Source organism: Brassica napus, chromosome C7 (genome assembly GCF_020379485.1).
Source record: "Brassica napus cultivar Da-Ae chromosome C7, Da-Ae, whole genome shotgun sequence".
NCBI lineage: Eukaryota > Viridiplantae > Streptophyta > Magnoliopsida > Brassicales > Brassicaceae > Brassica > Brassica napus.
The window spans coordinates 54,871,515-54,885,585 of NC_063450.1; the positions used below are offsets into that span (position 1 = coordinate 54,871,515).

Consider the following 14,071-nt stretch of genomic DNA (forward strand, 5'->3'; position numbering starts at 1 on the left):
TTCTTAAAGGGTACTTTTCTCCACGTTTCTTGTGCAAAAGGGCAGGTGAAGAAGACTTGCGTGATTGTTTCTACCTCTTCGCACCTTACACAATTTGGGCTTGGGATGATCTTTCTACTCGCTAGTCGCTCATTGACATGTAAACCCCCATGTATAGCTTTCCAAATCAGCAACTTGATCTTCATAGCGGCGTTTACTTCCCAGACCTTTTTCGCCCATTGGAACTCAGGTCTTTCTCTGTTTTCCGCTCCGGTTACTCTACCCTCCAATGCAGCGTGATAGCCTGATTTCGTAGTGTACACGCCAGACACGTGCTTGAGCCAGATTCGTTTATCAGGTCCACCCTCTCTACTTGTTTTGATGCTTAAGATTTGTGTCGCAAGTTCTGGGAACAGTGCTTCTATCTTTTCCGTGCTCCATCTACACATATTATCCTGAAAACAAGTCTTTAACAAGTGCATCCTTTGTGGATTCTGTCGCCGGTCCCATGGGTTGCTCCATCTGAGTCGTTGATAACCATGGGTCAGACCTGACTCTAACCGCTTCTCCATTCCCTATTGCCCAACCAAGGTGCTTCGTGACTAGTTCTCGTCCTATGAGAACGCTCCTCCACCCATGGGAGCAGTTTGATGTCGCATGTACCTCATATATTGAGTTGTACTTGCAATATTTTCATGTTAGGATTCTTGCAAGCAACCCATCCGGGTTGGACATCAGGCGCCAACTGAGTTTCCTAAGCAGAGTGTTGTTGAAACATTGTATGTCTCGGAAACCTAACCCGCCATCTCTCTTTGTCTTTGTCATCGTCCCCCAAGAAATCCAAGACATTTTCCGCTGGTCCTGGTTTGAATCCCACCAAAAGCGAGTAAGAGCTGATTGTATCTGTTTATTCCTAAACTCTACAAGTATACAATATTGATACGGAAATAAAAATATATCGTGAGTAGAGATATGCAAAATTATTGGTAATGCAGGAGGCAAATGGTTAAGAGAGAGTATATTTTAGTTGGTAGAAACAAAGGGTCAGGCAAATGGTTAGGAGAGAGTATAGTTTAGTTGGTAGAAACAAAGGGTCGGTGGTGGATAAGAGTATGATAAGCCAACAAAAGACTCTCGTGGGTTCCATGAGCCATACATAGGATATATATCATACATATAGAGCTGTAAAACGACGTCTAAGGGCATCCACAATGGTGGATTCCATTAAGGAGTCCTTAGCCATTATTTTACTATTTTTTTTTTAATCGAATAGTTAAAGACTTTAACTCAAAAAGTGAGTCCAATGGTGGACTCCATTGAGGAGTCCTTATATTCACAAATAAATGAGATTCAAAATCGGAAGGGACGACGGAGACCAGAGACCTTGGAGCTTCTCACATGGCGTCTCCCTCTTCTCATCTCTTAATGAAGAAGCTCGTGACCTTCATCTTATCTACTCTGTTTCTCACCACCGCGAACTCTGAAACGTAGTGCCGGCGTTTCAAGTTGATCATCAGCTTCTGCGACTCCATTGCCGACACAGGAAACTTGCTCGACCTCTCTGATCCTAACGATCTTCCTCACGTTGCGTTCCGTCCATACGGAGACACATTCTTCCACCATCCCACGGGCCGTTTCTCAAACGGTCGCCTCATTATCGACTTCATTGGTACTTGTCCCCACTCTTCCAATCGTTGCGCGCCACGTCGATACGGACCCGGTCCTTAAAACCCTTATGTAAGAATTGATCCTTACCTTTTCTCCTTTTTTTTTAATTTTGAAACCAAAAACTCATATGTTTTCGTGCTAAGGATTCACTACGGATCGCCGTTGTGGATGGTCTAATAAACAACCCCCTCCGCCGGGGCAGGACACAAGACCATATATATGTCTAAAGGCCCCCCGATCATTCTCCTCTTGTTTGATTTTGTCAATTATTTATGTTTATGGGAAGAAGAAAATTGACCCAAGACTATGTGAAAATGTCCAAACTAAAACTTTGAATATCAAAGAGAGAGAGAGAGAGAGAGAGACTGGATGAATAATTAATAATCGTGTCTAAAGTCATATTTGGTTTTTTGACCCAGAAAAAAAAAGTCATACTTGGTCTCTCTCTCTCTTTTACTGTTATAGGGGGGGGGGGGGGGGGGATTTGGCCATCGCTTCTCTCTCTCTCTTTCTGTTTGTAATAAGGGGCAAAAGGACGAGAGTTGTGGAGCCCAAAAAGCTAAGGGGGGTGGGGGGGACCTTTCATGTGCTGGCTCCGACCTTGCAATGGTTCGTTGGTCTTTTATGGGTCTTGTCTGGTAGAGAATTTACCAAAGAGAGAGTAGTGGAGTGGAAGATAAAAATATTTTCTACTGTTGTTGCTAATAGAAGAGAGAAGGGATGAGAGAGACGTATCGTTCGGCGACTTGACCAAAATGCTATCTATATCTTATCTCCCTTTCTTCATCGCTCACTGTTCTCATACATAGAAGAAAGTTCTCTCTACTTTGCCAACGACAAGTCCCTTCTTTTTTTTTTTGGTTAATATATTAAATTGGTCTTCTTCTTCTTCCTCATAGATAACTTGCTTTATTATTATTATTAAGAAAAAGGGTAGGTAATATTATTATTATTATTGGATTAGTGTGGGTGATCCATCCGTAGATCTGCAACTGAGAAATTCCACAAGCCCACATCTTCCTTCCTTGGACAAGATTCCCATCTTACCAAAAGGTAAAGTTTCCATTTTTGAATGAAATCAGCGCCACTTTGTAGTTTGTACTGTTTCTCTCGATTGGCTTTGACTTTCTGATATTATTTGATTCTTGTGCAGTTGGCCCCATTTCATTGTTATGTTGTTGAGTAGAGTGGGATATCCTATTGTGATATGAGATGAGAGATGAGAGATGAGAGATGCTCTCTGCCTTGATGAACTTTCTCAATGCCTGTCTCTGGCCTACTCGCTCTGACCACCACCACCAAGATGGAGGTGGAGGCCGTCAAGATGGGCTCTTGTGGTTCCGAGACTCGGGTCACCACGTCTTTGGTGACTTCTCCATGGCCGTCGTTCAAGCCAACAACTTGCTCGAGGACCAGAGCCAGCTCGAGTCTGGTTCTCTTTCCTCCTCCTCCTCTGCTCCTCCTTACGGCACCTTTCTTGGCGTCTACGATGGTCACGGCGGCCCTGAGACTTCCCGCTTCATCAACCATCATCTCTTCCTCCATCTCAAGAGTGAGTTAGTAATCAACCCTATATTGCTTTGCTCTACTCATTTCCTTCCTTTCGGAGACTAGTTATTACAGGGTAATATAGCTACAACTTGTTGTTTATTACAAAAGGAATTTTGAAAATAAAGTCTTAAGTCACTTTGGGTTGGGCCACCACCACTAGGATTTGCTGCGGAGCAAGAGTGTATGTCGGCTGATGTGATAAAGAAAGCCTTCCAAGCTACTGAAGAAGGTTTCCTTTCCTTAGTTTCCAATCAATTCCAAACCACGCCTCAACTAGCCACCGTTGGCTCTTGCTGCCTTGTTTGCGTCATCTCCGATGGCACTCTCTACGTTGCCAATGCTGGCGACTCACGTGCCGTCCTCGGACAATTCTTCAAGTCAACTCCTGCTTTGGGGGATGTTCACGCCACTCAGCTCTCTGCTGAGCACAATGCCTCCATTGAGTCTGTGCGACGGGAACTCCACGCCCTGCATCCCGACCATCCTGATATCGTGCTTCTTAAACATAACGTTTGGAGAGTCAAAGGAATCATTCAGGTGAATAATAATGAATAAATAATCATAGTTTTTTACTTGGTCTGATGAGATGGTGTTTGGTTAATCAAATAGGTTTCAAGATCCATAGGGGATGTGTATCTGAAACGGTCCGAGTTCAACAGGGAGCCACTGTATGCAAAATTCAGACTGAGGGCCCCCTTCAGCAGGCCGTTGCTGAGTGCAGAGCCGTCGATCACGGTGCATGCACTGCAGCCCCATGACCAGTTTATAATATGTGCCTCCGATGGACTATGGGAACATATGAGCAACCAAGAAGCTGTAGAGATAGTCCATACTCATCCGCGTAACGTGAGAAGAAGAACACACAACACTCATTATTACAATGTTGATGTTGTAAGGTAGTAGTAACACTTGTTGTGGTTGTGGCAGGGGATAGCAAAGAGGCTGGTGAAAATGGCGCTTAAAGAAGCGGCGAAGAAGAGAGAGATGAGGTACTCAGACCTCAAAAAGATAGACAGGGGGGTACGAAGGCATTTCCACGATGACATAACAGTCATAGTTGTCTTCTTCGACACAAGCCTAGTTGTGAGCAGAGCGAGAGGGCCGGCGGTGTCAGTGAGAGGAGCGGGAGTGAACCTTCCTCACAACAGCTTGGCGCCTTGCACCACCGCTGGCGCCTCCTGACCCTCAATTATTTCCATACAAGATGATGATGTGCTGCTTTGTAAACTATTTATCTATATATATATATATTTAATTATTGTTTATTGTTGTTGATTGGGGAAGGGATCATCTAGTGGTAGTTTTGTTAGTCTTAAAAAATATATATACATCTGTTTTTTTGCCTTAATGTATTAAACCCCTTGAGCTATGCTGATCATGTTTTCTTTTACAAAAATGTTTTAGAAAGAAGTAAGTGCATTCTTAGCTTGACAAGGTTGTAAAACTTGGAATCTAAACCCCATCCATCCCCAGAGAAGCACAACCGTTTCTTGCCTCAACCAGCTTTAGAAGTTCTTACTACCTTTGGCAGCTCAACGGAATCCAGATCCCCAGGGTATGGAGTCCACAGCCCAAAGCCTCCTCTGCTCTCCTTCATACTCTCTCCTTTCCCTTTCAGTTCCTTTAGACTCTTGACCCACTCTATCTTTGAGGAATGTTCTCTGATGTGAGGGTGCAGTTCAAACAGAGAGTTGTATTCACAGTTCTGAAACATGAACACCTTGAAGGCTCCTTTTAGTCTGTCCACTACGTAGCCAAAGCTAAGCTGGTCCCTCGGTGTTAACAGGTGTACCTCGTTGAACCACAGGCAGCTGAACAGATTGTTCATTGCAGTGTGTTCTCTTATTATCACCGCTCCCTCTGGAACATCTGTGTGTAACGCAAAACAAGGGAATGGTCTTAGTATTATTATTATTATCAATAAGGAGACATTGATGAGGACATTGTTTTGTTTATGTAAATTACCACTAACAGTGCTCTTCTTGATGCTCCATGGTTCTAAGCCCTCGTACCGATATATTTTCATCTGAAGATCAACCAGAGGTCGGGCATATCGCTTTCTCCTCTTGCACGCATCAGCTTCCTCATATATGTTTCGGTGATGTTTGTGTTGAGCAATGGCAAAGGTATGCTTCCCACGCCACAAATACCTGCAAATCCGGAACATGCATATATATATTTTAGCAATTTATTGTAAAGTGAAAGTGAATATCAATCCATCCTAGTCTGCTAGCTACTCCTTCCTAATTAAAAAAAAAAAAATTGGATGTAGTTAATTATTAAACCTTTCTAAAATAAGCAAGGGATCAACGATAAGCTCCATTTTGGCATCAATCCAAATGCTGTAGCGAGCTTGAGGGAACAACCTGTGAGTTAAGATTTTGGGGACTTTACCGTTCCTCCGAGGTTCATCATAAGGAGGAGTTTTCAGTAGAATAAGACGCCAAATGCCAACCCAATCGCCTCCTTGGGAATCTTGCCTCACAGTAGCGTTAGACCTCAGGAAAACGAGAGAGAGCTCGTCAACCACCATAAGGAAACAGAAGAGGTTCTTGGAACGCTCACTAATGTTAGAGGGCTGGTGGGGTTGATCATAAGCATCGAAAATCCCAGTGGCAACCACAAATTTACATTTCTGAACGTAGTGTTTGTCCAGAGACGACATTTCAGCGCCACCACCTGGCATGAAACCGCAATGGACCTGAAAGGGAATTAATAATCAAAACTTGGAAGTAAATAGTGGGAAGAATGGATAGGGCAGACCTTCATCTGGGGTTTGAGTATAAAGCTTTCTTGACGTTGAGACCAGCTAATGTTGCCACCAAAGAGAGGAAAGGGAGAGTTGGAGGAAAGATGATCATCCTCTGTAATGTAGGTCAGGTTGGTGACAATAGAATCAGGGGTTATAGAAGTGGGAAGGAGCACCTTATCAGGGTCATAGGCTACCGGAATGGGGCATCCTAAGAAATAAAGAGAGAGAGAGAGAGAGAGTGTTACAGAAGGTAAAAAAAGAAAAAGAAAAAGAAAAAGTGACTTACGGTGCTGGGGTTTAGGTACAAAGCCAATGGTGTCTAAGACGACATAGAGTCTACCTTCTTTGTTGCAAATGGCTGCCAAGTGAATAATAACCCCAAAAACATTCATCAATTGAACCAATTTTTTTCAAAAGAAGAAACAAGAAAGAATGAAAAGGATCATAGCAATAATAATACCAGAGAAGAAGGAAAGGGAAGATTGACAAGACCAAACATGAAAGAGGAGGGCAAGAAGAATGAGAAGCATCCACAGAATGCCTCCAACTAGAAGCAGACGAAGGAACCCTGCCTTCCATATTGTTTTTATTCCGTAATCAGAATGCAATCTACTACTGGGAGAGAACAACGCACCACCTCCACCCTCCTCTGTTACACACACAAACCACTTCCCCCATTTAGCTTCCTCTTCTTGTAAATGTAGTATATATTCCAATAAGAAAAAAAAGAAAGGGCAGACCTTTATTAGATTGATTACTCCTTTCTCCTCGGCGGCTCAACCGCACCGAAAGTGATCTCTGAAAATCACTCATCATCTTCACCACAGCCCCCAGATCTCCCTCTCCTAATAATCGGATGATGATGATTCATCCATCACTCTGGATCTCGCACTCTTTCTTTCTATTGCCGACTTTAGCTTTGGTTTACTAATTTCGCAATACCGAACCGGGCCGGTTATAAATCCCACATACATACACGCCAAAATATCCCAAATTGGAAAACCAAACCAAATCCCATCTTCTACCGAACCAAGAGTAGATCTAAAAATTTGGTATACGAATATTTCAAACCAACTCCAAAAAGTAAAAACTACTTTAAAATTTTATTGAAATTTGACTACAAATTAGAAAAAAATTAGAGAAATTTGCTTTCACGGTCAAATTTCATTGAAGCATTTAATTTCTCGTTTAAATATTAGTTTAGCAGATTTTATTGGTGAAAGTTGCTCGAAAAGTTTGTTTGAGAAAGCTTCTGATAAAGTGTGATATATAGTACTCACTAAAATCTACATATCCAAATATGTTTAAAATATTCTCTCAAAATTTTACAAGTTAAATTTAAGATTAAATACATGACAAAACTTCCCAGGATTATATGCACTTTTTTGTTTAGTCATTAGAGGACAATTGTAATTTTACTACATTTTATGTTATTTTGTATTTGATTATAGATTTGCACTCGAATACTAGTTTTAAGTTATTTTGGCTAATTGCCCGTTTTTAAAAATGTGATAATAAATTAATTTGTACAATATTTTGAACTTAATAAGGTTTTGTGTTATTTGATGTAAGAATACATTTTGAAATGAATGAATTTCAAGTATATACTATTTAAATAATACAAATAGAGCTATTTGGTAAAGAATTAAGCATAACTTGTCATTTATTTCCAAACAGAATATATATCTAAATGATAGTGGTTAATCAACTCTATTATAGATTGGTGTGGATGAAGTACGTAATATAAATGTGATCTACGGAGTGATGATGGGTCTCTGCATGTTGGAGGCTCGACCACACAATAAAGCATTCTTGGGCACAAGATATTCATCTCTGAGAGAGTGAACCGAAGAGTAAACTCGTAGATACAACTGTTGACCTAAGTATTGTCTCGCCCAGAACTCGCTCCTTAGATTCCACATCCCCACATTATCCAATGCCACATATACGGCTGTCCATGATTCTGGATACACCTACAATAAATTTTAAAAATTAAACACACACATTTCAATTTGATTTGCGGTTCATATATATATATATATATATACAGAAAATGTTTAGGTACCTGAGTAGTTGAGCGAGAAACAGCATCCATGAGGTTATACTCTCGTCTGCTCGCATGTGACCATGTTCCTCTATCCATTCTGTGGACAAGTCACATAGGTTATATTCGACAACTTTCACATAAGTATTAGATGTGTATATGATTAATCTCCACATCATATAGTATGATCATTTAGCTATAGTTCTCACCCAACAACCCAGAAGCTGTATCCATCTAGGTGGTAACTCTGAACGATCTTCTCGCGGTTTTGAAAGACAATCTCAATAAACTCCCTGTGGTTTGCTCCCATCACTGCCGTGTCCAGCCTTATCCCCCCTCCTCCTCCTCTTCTCGGCTGGTCAGGGATGCTTCCCACTTTGAAAACACCTCTGATGTTAAAGTAATCCGCCAGCTTCAGCGGAGTGTCCGAATGCACAAACGACACGCCGTTTATGGCATAGCGTTGCTTCCTCTTCACGAGGGCTGCTGAGCTTTCTAGTACTAAAGTCCTAGAGATATTGATTAGTCCATAATGGTACGAGCCCTGAGGGTTGGGCCTTGGCCCGGACGCTGTCAGGTTGGTCCTAATGGATCGAGCTTGTTTGATAGACCAGTCTAGTTCATCGGCAGGCCCCATAGCAGAGAGAGAAGCAGAAGAGAGGCTTTGTCTGGAGTTGGAGTAGTGAAGAGTAGATCCGACCAGGATCTTCTTGGCGGCAAATCTAGTGGCAACTACGATGGAATAGTCTTTCTCAGGCTGGTCCATGGTGACCAGGACAGAGTAAGACTGACCAACGTGAATGTCGAGTGAGGAATACATGGACTGGATCGTGTGGGTTCCCTCAACCTCAACGAGCTTCATCTGATGGTCTACTATTTTGAAATTTAGCGAGTGTTGAAGCCCAACATTCGATATTCTGAATCTGTACGTTTTACCTGATCAAATATGTCCACAAAAAGTGATGAGATGGAGAATTAATTCTTCATATTAAAGTTAATTTGTGTGTATTTAATTTTATTAAGATGAACCTTTGTCAACGGTGAGAGAAGAAGAAAAGTTGACACCATTCCCATTGATCAAAACCTTATCAGGCAAGGGTAGCCTGTGACCTCTATCCAAAAGTGCCTTCAAATTCTGAATTGTGTGCATTTGATATTTATTTATGGGAATCATATCATCATATATATGACAAGTAATGCAATATATAACAAGTTAAGAGAATGTATGTATACCTTGTGGTCATGGTGAGAGTACCAATCGCCGATGAGGAAGGTGAAATCTCCGGCGGGTTCAGGGAAAGGGACGGGGATGCGAGGGCGGCTGAGGACACGGAGGCCACCAAAAGCACCAGCGGCTTTGTGAAAGGCGAGGGAAGGGAAGTAGAAGAAACTACCGATCTGGTCTTTCACTTGGATGGCATAAGTATAGTTCTTGCCCGGTGGGATTGGACAAGTAGTCCCATACACTCCATCTTGGTATGAGTTCTTCCTCAGCTGTACACCGTTCCTTCATTTTAAGAATTTTTTTTTATTTGTTAAATCGTTGTATTCTTATTAACGCACGTGAATGAAAACTTGACGTGTACTTCATCATTTAAATATGTAATTCCCTACTGGTCGTCATAACAAGATTTATATATGAACAAACGGCACATGTGCATGCAAATTACCAAAGCTTAACTAAAATTATAATGGGCGGAAGTAGATACCAAGACAAGAGAAAGGGCTCGTCGAGATCGTTGTGAACATTGATGATCAGATTGTCATTGGTGACTGAGTAAATCTCCGGTCCAGGAAATTGTCCGTTTATAAGAATTCCCTGTGTAGGCATATTAAACATGCATGATCAAAAGAAGAAGAAGAAGAAGCCACATTGATATTGTGGAAGAAAATCAAGTACCCTTTGAGGAATGCCAAGTGGGTAAATGTTGCTGTAAGTGACCCTCCAGTCGAAAAAACGGTAGGGATCTTCAGCCTGAACTAAAGAAACGATGATGGTCATTATTGTCCAAAGGCCGCAGTACTTTAGCCACCACCCCATATATACTCGTCTAGCTAGAGATAAATCTCTGATCAAACTTTGATGATTAGGAGGTGGGATGACAATGTGAAGAGAAAGGTTGAAGATGTGAGTTTTGGAGTTCAATGACTCGGGGACGTATTTAAAGTCCAACGGGTGGGAGGATGCTTTCCAATTTTATAAGCTATTTCCGTGTTTTTTTGTTGGTTTGTCAATTGGCAATACAAGGCCCCCACCTACTCCTCCTTTCTTCATCAATTAATTTAATTATATACTACTACTATATTGCTTTGAGAGGTGATTATTTAATGAATGAAACCGTCAATGCTTTAAATGTTTGCTGTATATCTATCTTCAAGCTTTGTTTCATCTTCATTGTGCTGTATTTTTAAGCTGCTTCGATTCTTTTTTTTTTTACTGACACAAATTTTGCATTTTGTAAATCTATTTATTGTGTAATAAGTTACAGGCGCATGTTCTCCATCCATATGATTGGTATCTAATTTGTAAATATTACATATAACTAAAGTTTTTTTTTCGTTCGATACAAGCAGCTGCTATTCGAGAAATAATGTGCTTAACTAACAAAAGGAATAGTCCACCATGCACATAATAGTAATAAGAAAATAGCAAGAGCTCATGCTAAAACAAGAGATGATTGATGATTGGAGAAAGAGCCAAAATGAAACTGTGAGGTGGGTCAATTGAGCATCGAGTTCCCAGATCTGAGTTTGGAAAACACTCTCGGGCACAGATATCGAGTTCCCAGATCTGAGTTTCAAAATCGATGCCGGCGGCTTGAGAGCTTGCCGGCGTCGCCTCCGTTCCTCCGCAACCATGCTTCTTCCTTTTTTGTTTCTCTTGGATTCTCGTCCGACTCCTTCGGACCGTCTAAGGCTCACCGGTTCGTCTCTCCTCCCACCAGTGTTTGACGAGACGTTGACCGTCTTCCGTCGTGTTTTGAGCTCCATCAAATCTGGAGTTCCGAGAACCACCTCTCCTAGGTCGGTTTCTAGAGTTGTGGATTGCTCTCTGTCAAAAACATCAACGCTTACATCTATGTATAAAGACACTCTCCGACAGCACCTCACCCTCTCACCAAACCGTACCGCACATCAGCATACTCTGACGAGTTGGTAACTTGTCTCATGGATCTCCACTCTCCCGCTACCGACGAGATTTAGTGTCACGACAAGGGTTGAAATCGAGTCAGCGGCTACAAGGCAGATCTCAATTCATAGGTTACTCTGCTTCTTGGTTCGTCTCAATCCGTCAGACCTACTCTTCTGCCATCGCGTCCTCTACCATCCTCGCCAGTACCACTGCTCCTTCCGCTTCACTCGTCGTCACTGCAACCCCTGCTACCATCCTAGCCAGCACTCCCTCCTCACAAGCGGATGCAAGGTCCAGGTCTGTTCAATCAGTACGAATTCAAACCGCCGCCCCCGTGACTCATCCAAAGTCAACACAACCTCAACCTCTTCAGCACCGTATCAAACTCATACAAATTGTTTCTGGACGAGAAGTCTACTCTCCGCCGCTTCAACCCTACTGCAGTACATCCTCCACCGCCAGGACAACAATTATGTCGTGTATGTTTGTTGCATCCCACAACCTCTTCACCACCGTGAGGTATTTGCCTGAGTTTAGTTCCTCTCCGTTACGCCGCCGTTATCCGTACTTCCTCGTCATATTCAAGAGCCGTGACCTAATCAGAAAGACCAATGCTTTGTCTCCAATGGGCCTGGCCCATTTTATGGCTATTGAGAGCCTTTCACGTCCTTTCATCCGGGTTCACATAGCCCAAGTACAGAATTGGTTCTTAACGGGGCTACATGGTTTCTTGCTTTATTATTCAGCTTCTGGACCATCTTCTTTGTTCTTCAATGTCAAATCAAGTCATGTTGGACTTTGGTTCTTGGCGATGCGATCGCCCATGGTGCTAACCCTCGAGTTCCAAAAGCTCAAGGTTTTCTCCGCTATTTCAACGCTCGTCAGAGCTATTTCCGGCAAACTCCAGTCTAAAGAAATCATCGGAATTGTGAAAGACATCCGATCGATCTCCTCTGGTTTTGCATCAATCTACGTTTATCATTTTTCTACTTTACCCGCAGTTGTAGCAAAAAAAGGCTTTTCAAGTCTTCTTATCTTTGTAATGGACTTCATGAGTTGGGTTATTTTTGGGTCAATTCTCTATTTCTGAGTTTTTAATGAAAGTTCCGTGACAAAAAAAAAAGGTGGGTCAATTGAGCGCGTAAATGTTAATGCTGAGTTGGATTGGCTTGGCGGCGCAGGAAATTTCGGAAGTTAGACTTATAAGATTAGATTGTTTTTTTTGTTCATTTAGCGTGTTTAAAACAATTCAATGTCAACATTCGTAAACTGTCCGATGATTGGTGGCCAGCTTATTGTCTCGTGGTTAAGCTGGTTTTGACCTTTACTCTTTATTTTTTTATTGTTGGATTGGTAACTCAGTCAAGTTCGTGTCGTCCCTTTCACTTTCAACAAATTTTTAGTTCATACTTTAGTTTCGTATTCAAGTATACATTTTTTTTTTTTTTGAACAAGTTCATATAATATACATATATATATATAACTTAAACGAAATGAGCTAATAATGATCAGATACCAACTGCATGAACGCGTGAGGGAGTAAACAGAATCCACCAGAAGAAGCTATGGCAGCTGGAAACACAAAAGTCACAGTCTGTCTTCTTCCCCGTGACATTCTGAAAGAGACTACAACCGTCTCTCTCTCCGTGAATGCCTTTATTACTTTTCTCACTTTACATGATCTTAGACAGGCCTTTATTGAGCCCTTTTTAACCCAGCCTAAACTTATAACTGACCGAATCATCTCCAGAAATTAGTTAAAACCACATGCTTTAATGTTTTTTATTTACGCTAATTTATTATGATATTACAAATATACATAGATTTATATTGATATTTATAATTGATTTCATATTAAAACCATTATGCATTTTTCTTAAACCTTTTAGTTTTGAGAATATTAGCCTGGAGACACATGAGGAGGTGGAGAATACAAAAAGATGAAGAATCATTTACCGAAAGTAAAAACACTCTAACTAACTAAGTTTCCTTTTTCTTCTCATCATCGTCTTCGTGCTTAGTATGACTAGTAAGCTTCTTTTTAATCTTCTCTATACAGACTATACTCCCTTTCTCCTTCCCATCCTCATGTTCAGGCTGCTTGGCTTGGTCTTGACCTTTAGCTGCAGGAAGCTTCTCCTTGATCTTCTCCATAATGCCCTTCTTCTCCTCTGTTTCACACTGATCTACATCATCTTCCTTGTTGTGACAACACACCTTCTCCTTCTCCTTCTTCTTTTTCTTCTCCTTCACTTCCCCATTTTCACCGGATTCTTCATCACTTGTTGACTGCATAATGGATACATATAATATAACATCATCAAACAACAAGTGTTATATTAAAATTTATCATAGAGTTTCCAAGGTACAAATGTGTCTATAAGTTTACGTACAGAGCTATGAATTCTTTCAGCCAGAGAAGGCTTCTCCTCTCCCTTGTTTTCCTTGGTCACATCGGAGGAAGATACATCTTCCGGTTTCTTCTTGAGAAATTCAAATATTCCACACCCTTTAGAAGCTGCAGAATCGGCTTCCTGCTGCTCACTAGCACGGGAATAATCCGCCATCTATTAATCACTACTCAGTTTGAATACTTAGCCTAGCAAGTTGATAAGTTACACATAGCCATGCTGTTAGTATTTATAGTAGCTCGACCTCATCAGTTCGTCCACTACTCCCTCTGCTATTTTATATGTTTATTTATAATTACAAGAGAACTAATACTAGTAATTAGAACTAGGTTCACGTTAAACATAGTACATTCTGAATACTCTGCGTTGCGCCGATCAATGGATGGACGGTGTGGGCGGTCCACGGTATTCAATAAGAAGAGCAAAAAAGTAGTACATACAATGTTTAAATAATCTGTTAAGAAGTCACAACTGATTTTGAATGCTAATTGGAGTGGGCTGAACAAGACGATGGGCTTATATAGAAACAACGA

At 41.3% G+C, this 14,071-nt stretch overlaps 4 protein-coding genes across 5 annotated transcripts; 1 reads left to right on the plus strand and 3 right to left on the minus strand.

The window, feature by feature from the left end:
• The first annotated feature begins 2,338 nt into the window (after window positions 1-2,338).
• On the plus strand, window positions 2,339-4,567 carry LOC106410557 (probable protein phosphatase 2C 64). Of its 2 annotated transcripts, none has more exons than XM_022706078.2 (5): window positions 2,339-2,700; window positions 2,801-3,203; window positions 3,359-3,735; window positions 3,808-4,044; window positions 4,126-4,567. In XM_022706078.2, the coding sequence occupies exons 2-5, from the start codon at window positions 2,909-2,911 to the stop codon at window positions 4,378-4,380; spliced, it is 1,164 nt and encodes a 387-aa protein (XP_022561799.2). In that variant the 5' UTR covers window positions 2,339-2,700; window positions 2,801-2,908; the 3' UTR covers window positions 4,381-4,567. The 2 variants fall into 2 exon arrangements, with proteins under 2 accessions (XP_022561799.2, XP_022561798.2); XM_022706077.2 differs by having other exon boundaries at window positions 2,358-2,700; window positions 2,801-3,199.
• On the minus strand, window positions 4,491-6,891 carry LOC106410556 (probable hexosyltransferase MUCI70). Its single transcript, XM_022706076.2, has 7 exons — window positions 6,691-6,891; window positions 6,411-6,599; window positions 6,237-6,308; window positions 5,962-6,158; window positions 5,484-5,899; window positions 5,164-5,348; window positions 4,491-5,067 (listed from the first exon to the last, which is right to left on the minus strand). Exons 1-7 carry the CDS (start codon window positions 6,764-6,766, stop codon window positions 4,694-4,696), a joined length of 1,509 nt encoding a protein of 502 aa, XP_022561797.1. The 5' UTR covers window positions 6,767-6,891; the 3' UTR covers window positions 4,491-4,693.
• Window positions 6,892-7,484: 593 nt separating this feature from the next.
• LOC106407194 (L-ascorbate oxidase homolog) lies at window positions 7,485-10,219 on the minus strand. The gene is made up of 7 exons (XM_013848013.3): window positions 9,895-10,219; window positions 9,704-9,813; window positions 9,228-9,501; window positions 9,024-9,129; window positions 8,204-8,930; window positions 8,016-8,094; window positions 7,485-7,923 (listed from the first exon to the last, which is right to left on the minus strand). The coding sequence occupies exons 1-7, from the start codon at window positions 10,033-10,035 to the stop codon at window positions 7,705-7,707; spliced, it is 1,656 nt and encodes a 551-aa protein (XP_013703467.1). The 5' UTR covers window positions 10,036-10,219; the 3' UTR covers window positions 7,485-7,704.
• A 2,720-nt stretch (window positions 10,220-12,939) lies between these two features.
• Window positions 12,940-14,071, minus strand: LOC106409632 (phosphoprotein ECPP44). Its single transcript, XM_013850230.3, has 2 exons — window positions 13,521-14,071; window positions 12,940-13,416 (listed from the first exon to the last, which is right to left on the minus strand). Exons 1-2 carry the CDS (start codon window positions 13,692-13,694, stop codon window positions 13,108-13,110), a joined length of 483 nt encoding a protein of 160 aa, XP_013705684.1. The 5' UTR covers window positions 13,695-14,071; the 3' UTR covers window positions 12,940-13,107.

What these genes read in the sequence shown, in the direction of transcription:
- LOC106410557 (XM_022706077.2), top strand. Translation starts at nt 2,881, where the DNA reads ATGCTCTCTGCCTTGATGAACTTTCTCAATGCCTGTCTCTGGCCTACT. An exon ending in TCTCTTCCTCCATCTCAAGA is followed by an intron (nt 3,200 to 3,358) that starts GTGAGTTAGTAA and finishes CACCACCACTAG; the next exon opens with GATTTGCTGCGGAGCAAGAG. An exon ending in GAGTCAAAGGAATCATTCAG is followed by an intron (nt 3,736 to 3,807) that starts GTGAATAATAAT and finishes TTAATCAAATAG; the next exon opens with GTTTCAAGATCCATAGGGGA.
- LOC106410556 (XM_022706076.2), bottom strand. Translation starts at nt 6,766, where the DNA reads ATGATGAGTGATTTTCAGAGATCACTTTCGGTGCGGTTGAGCCGCCGA. An exon ending in TACTCAAACCCCAGATGAAG is followed by an intron (nt 5,900 to 5,961) that starts GTCTGCCCTATC and finishes ATTCCCTTTCAG; the next exon opens with GTCCATTGCGGTTTCATGCC. An exon ending in CAAGAAGAGCACTGTTAGTG is followed by an intron (nt 5,068 to 5,163) that starts GTAATTTACATA and finishes CGTTACACACAG; the next exon opens with ATGTTCCAGAGGGAGCGGTG.
- LOC106407194 (XM_013848013.3), bottom strand. Translation starts at nt 10,035, where the DNA reads ATGGGGTGGTGGCTAAAGTACTGCGGCCTTTGGACAATAATGACCATC. An exon ending in ACTCTCACCATGACCACAAG is followed by an intron (nt 9,130 to 9,227) that starts GTATACATACAT and finishes CACACAATTCAG; the next exon opens with AATTTGAAGGCACTTTTGGA. An exon ending in TTCTCTCACCGTTGACAAAG is followed by an intron (nt 8,931 to 9,023) that starts GTTCATCTTAAT and finishes ATATTTGATCAG; the next exon opens with GTAAAACGTACAGATTCAGA.
- LOC106409632 (XM_013850230.3), bottom strand. Translation starts at nt 13,694, where the DNA reads ATGGCGGATTATTCCCGTGCTAGTGAGCAGCAGGAAGCCGATTCTGCA. An exon ending in CTGAAAGAATTCATAGCTCT is followed by an intron (nt 13,417 to 13,520) that starts GTACGTAAACTT and finishes TCCATTATGCAG; the next exon opens with TCAACAAGTGATGAAGAATC.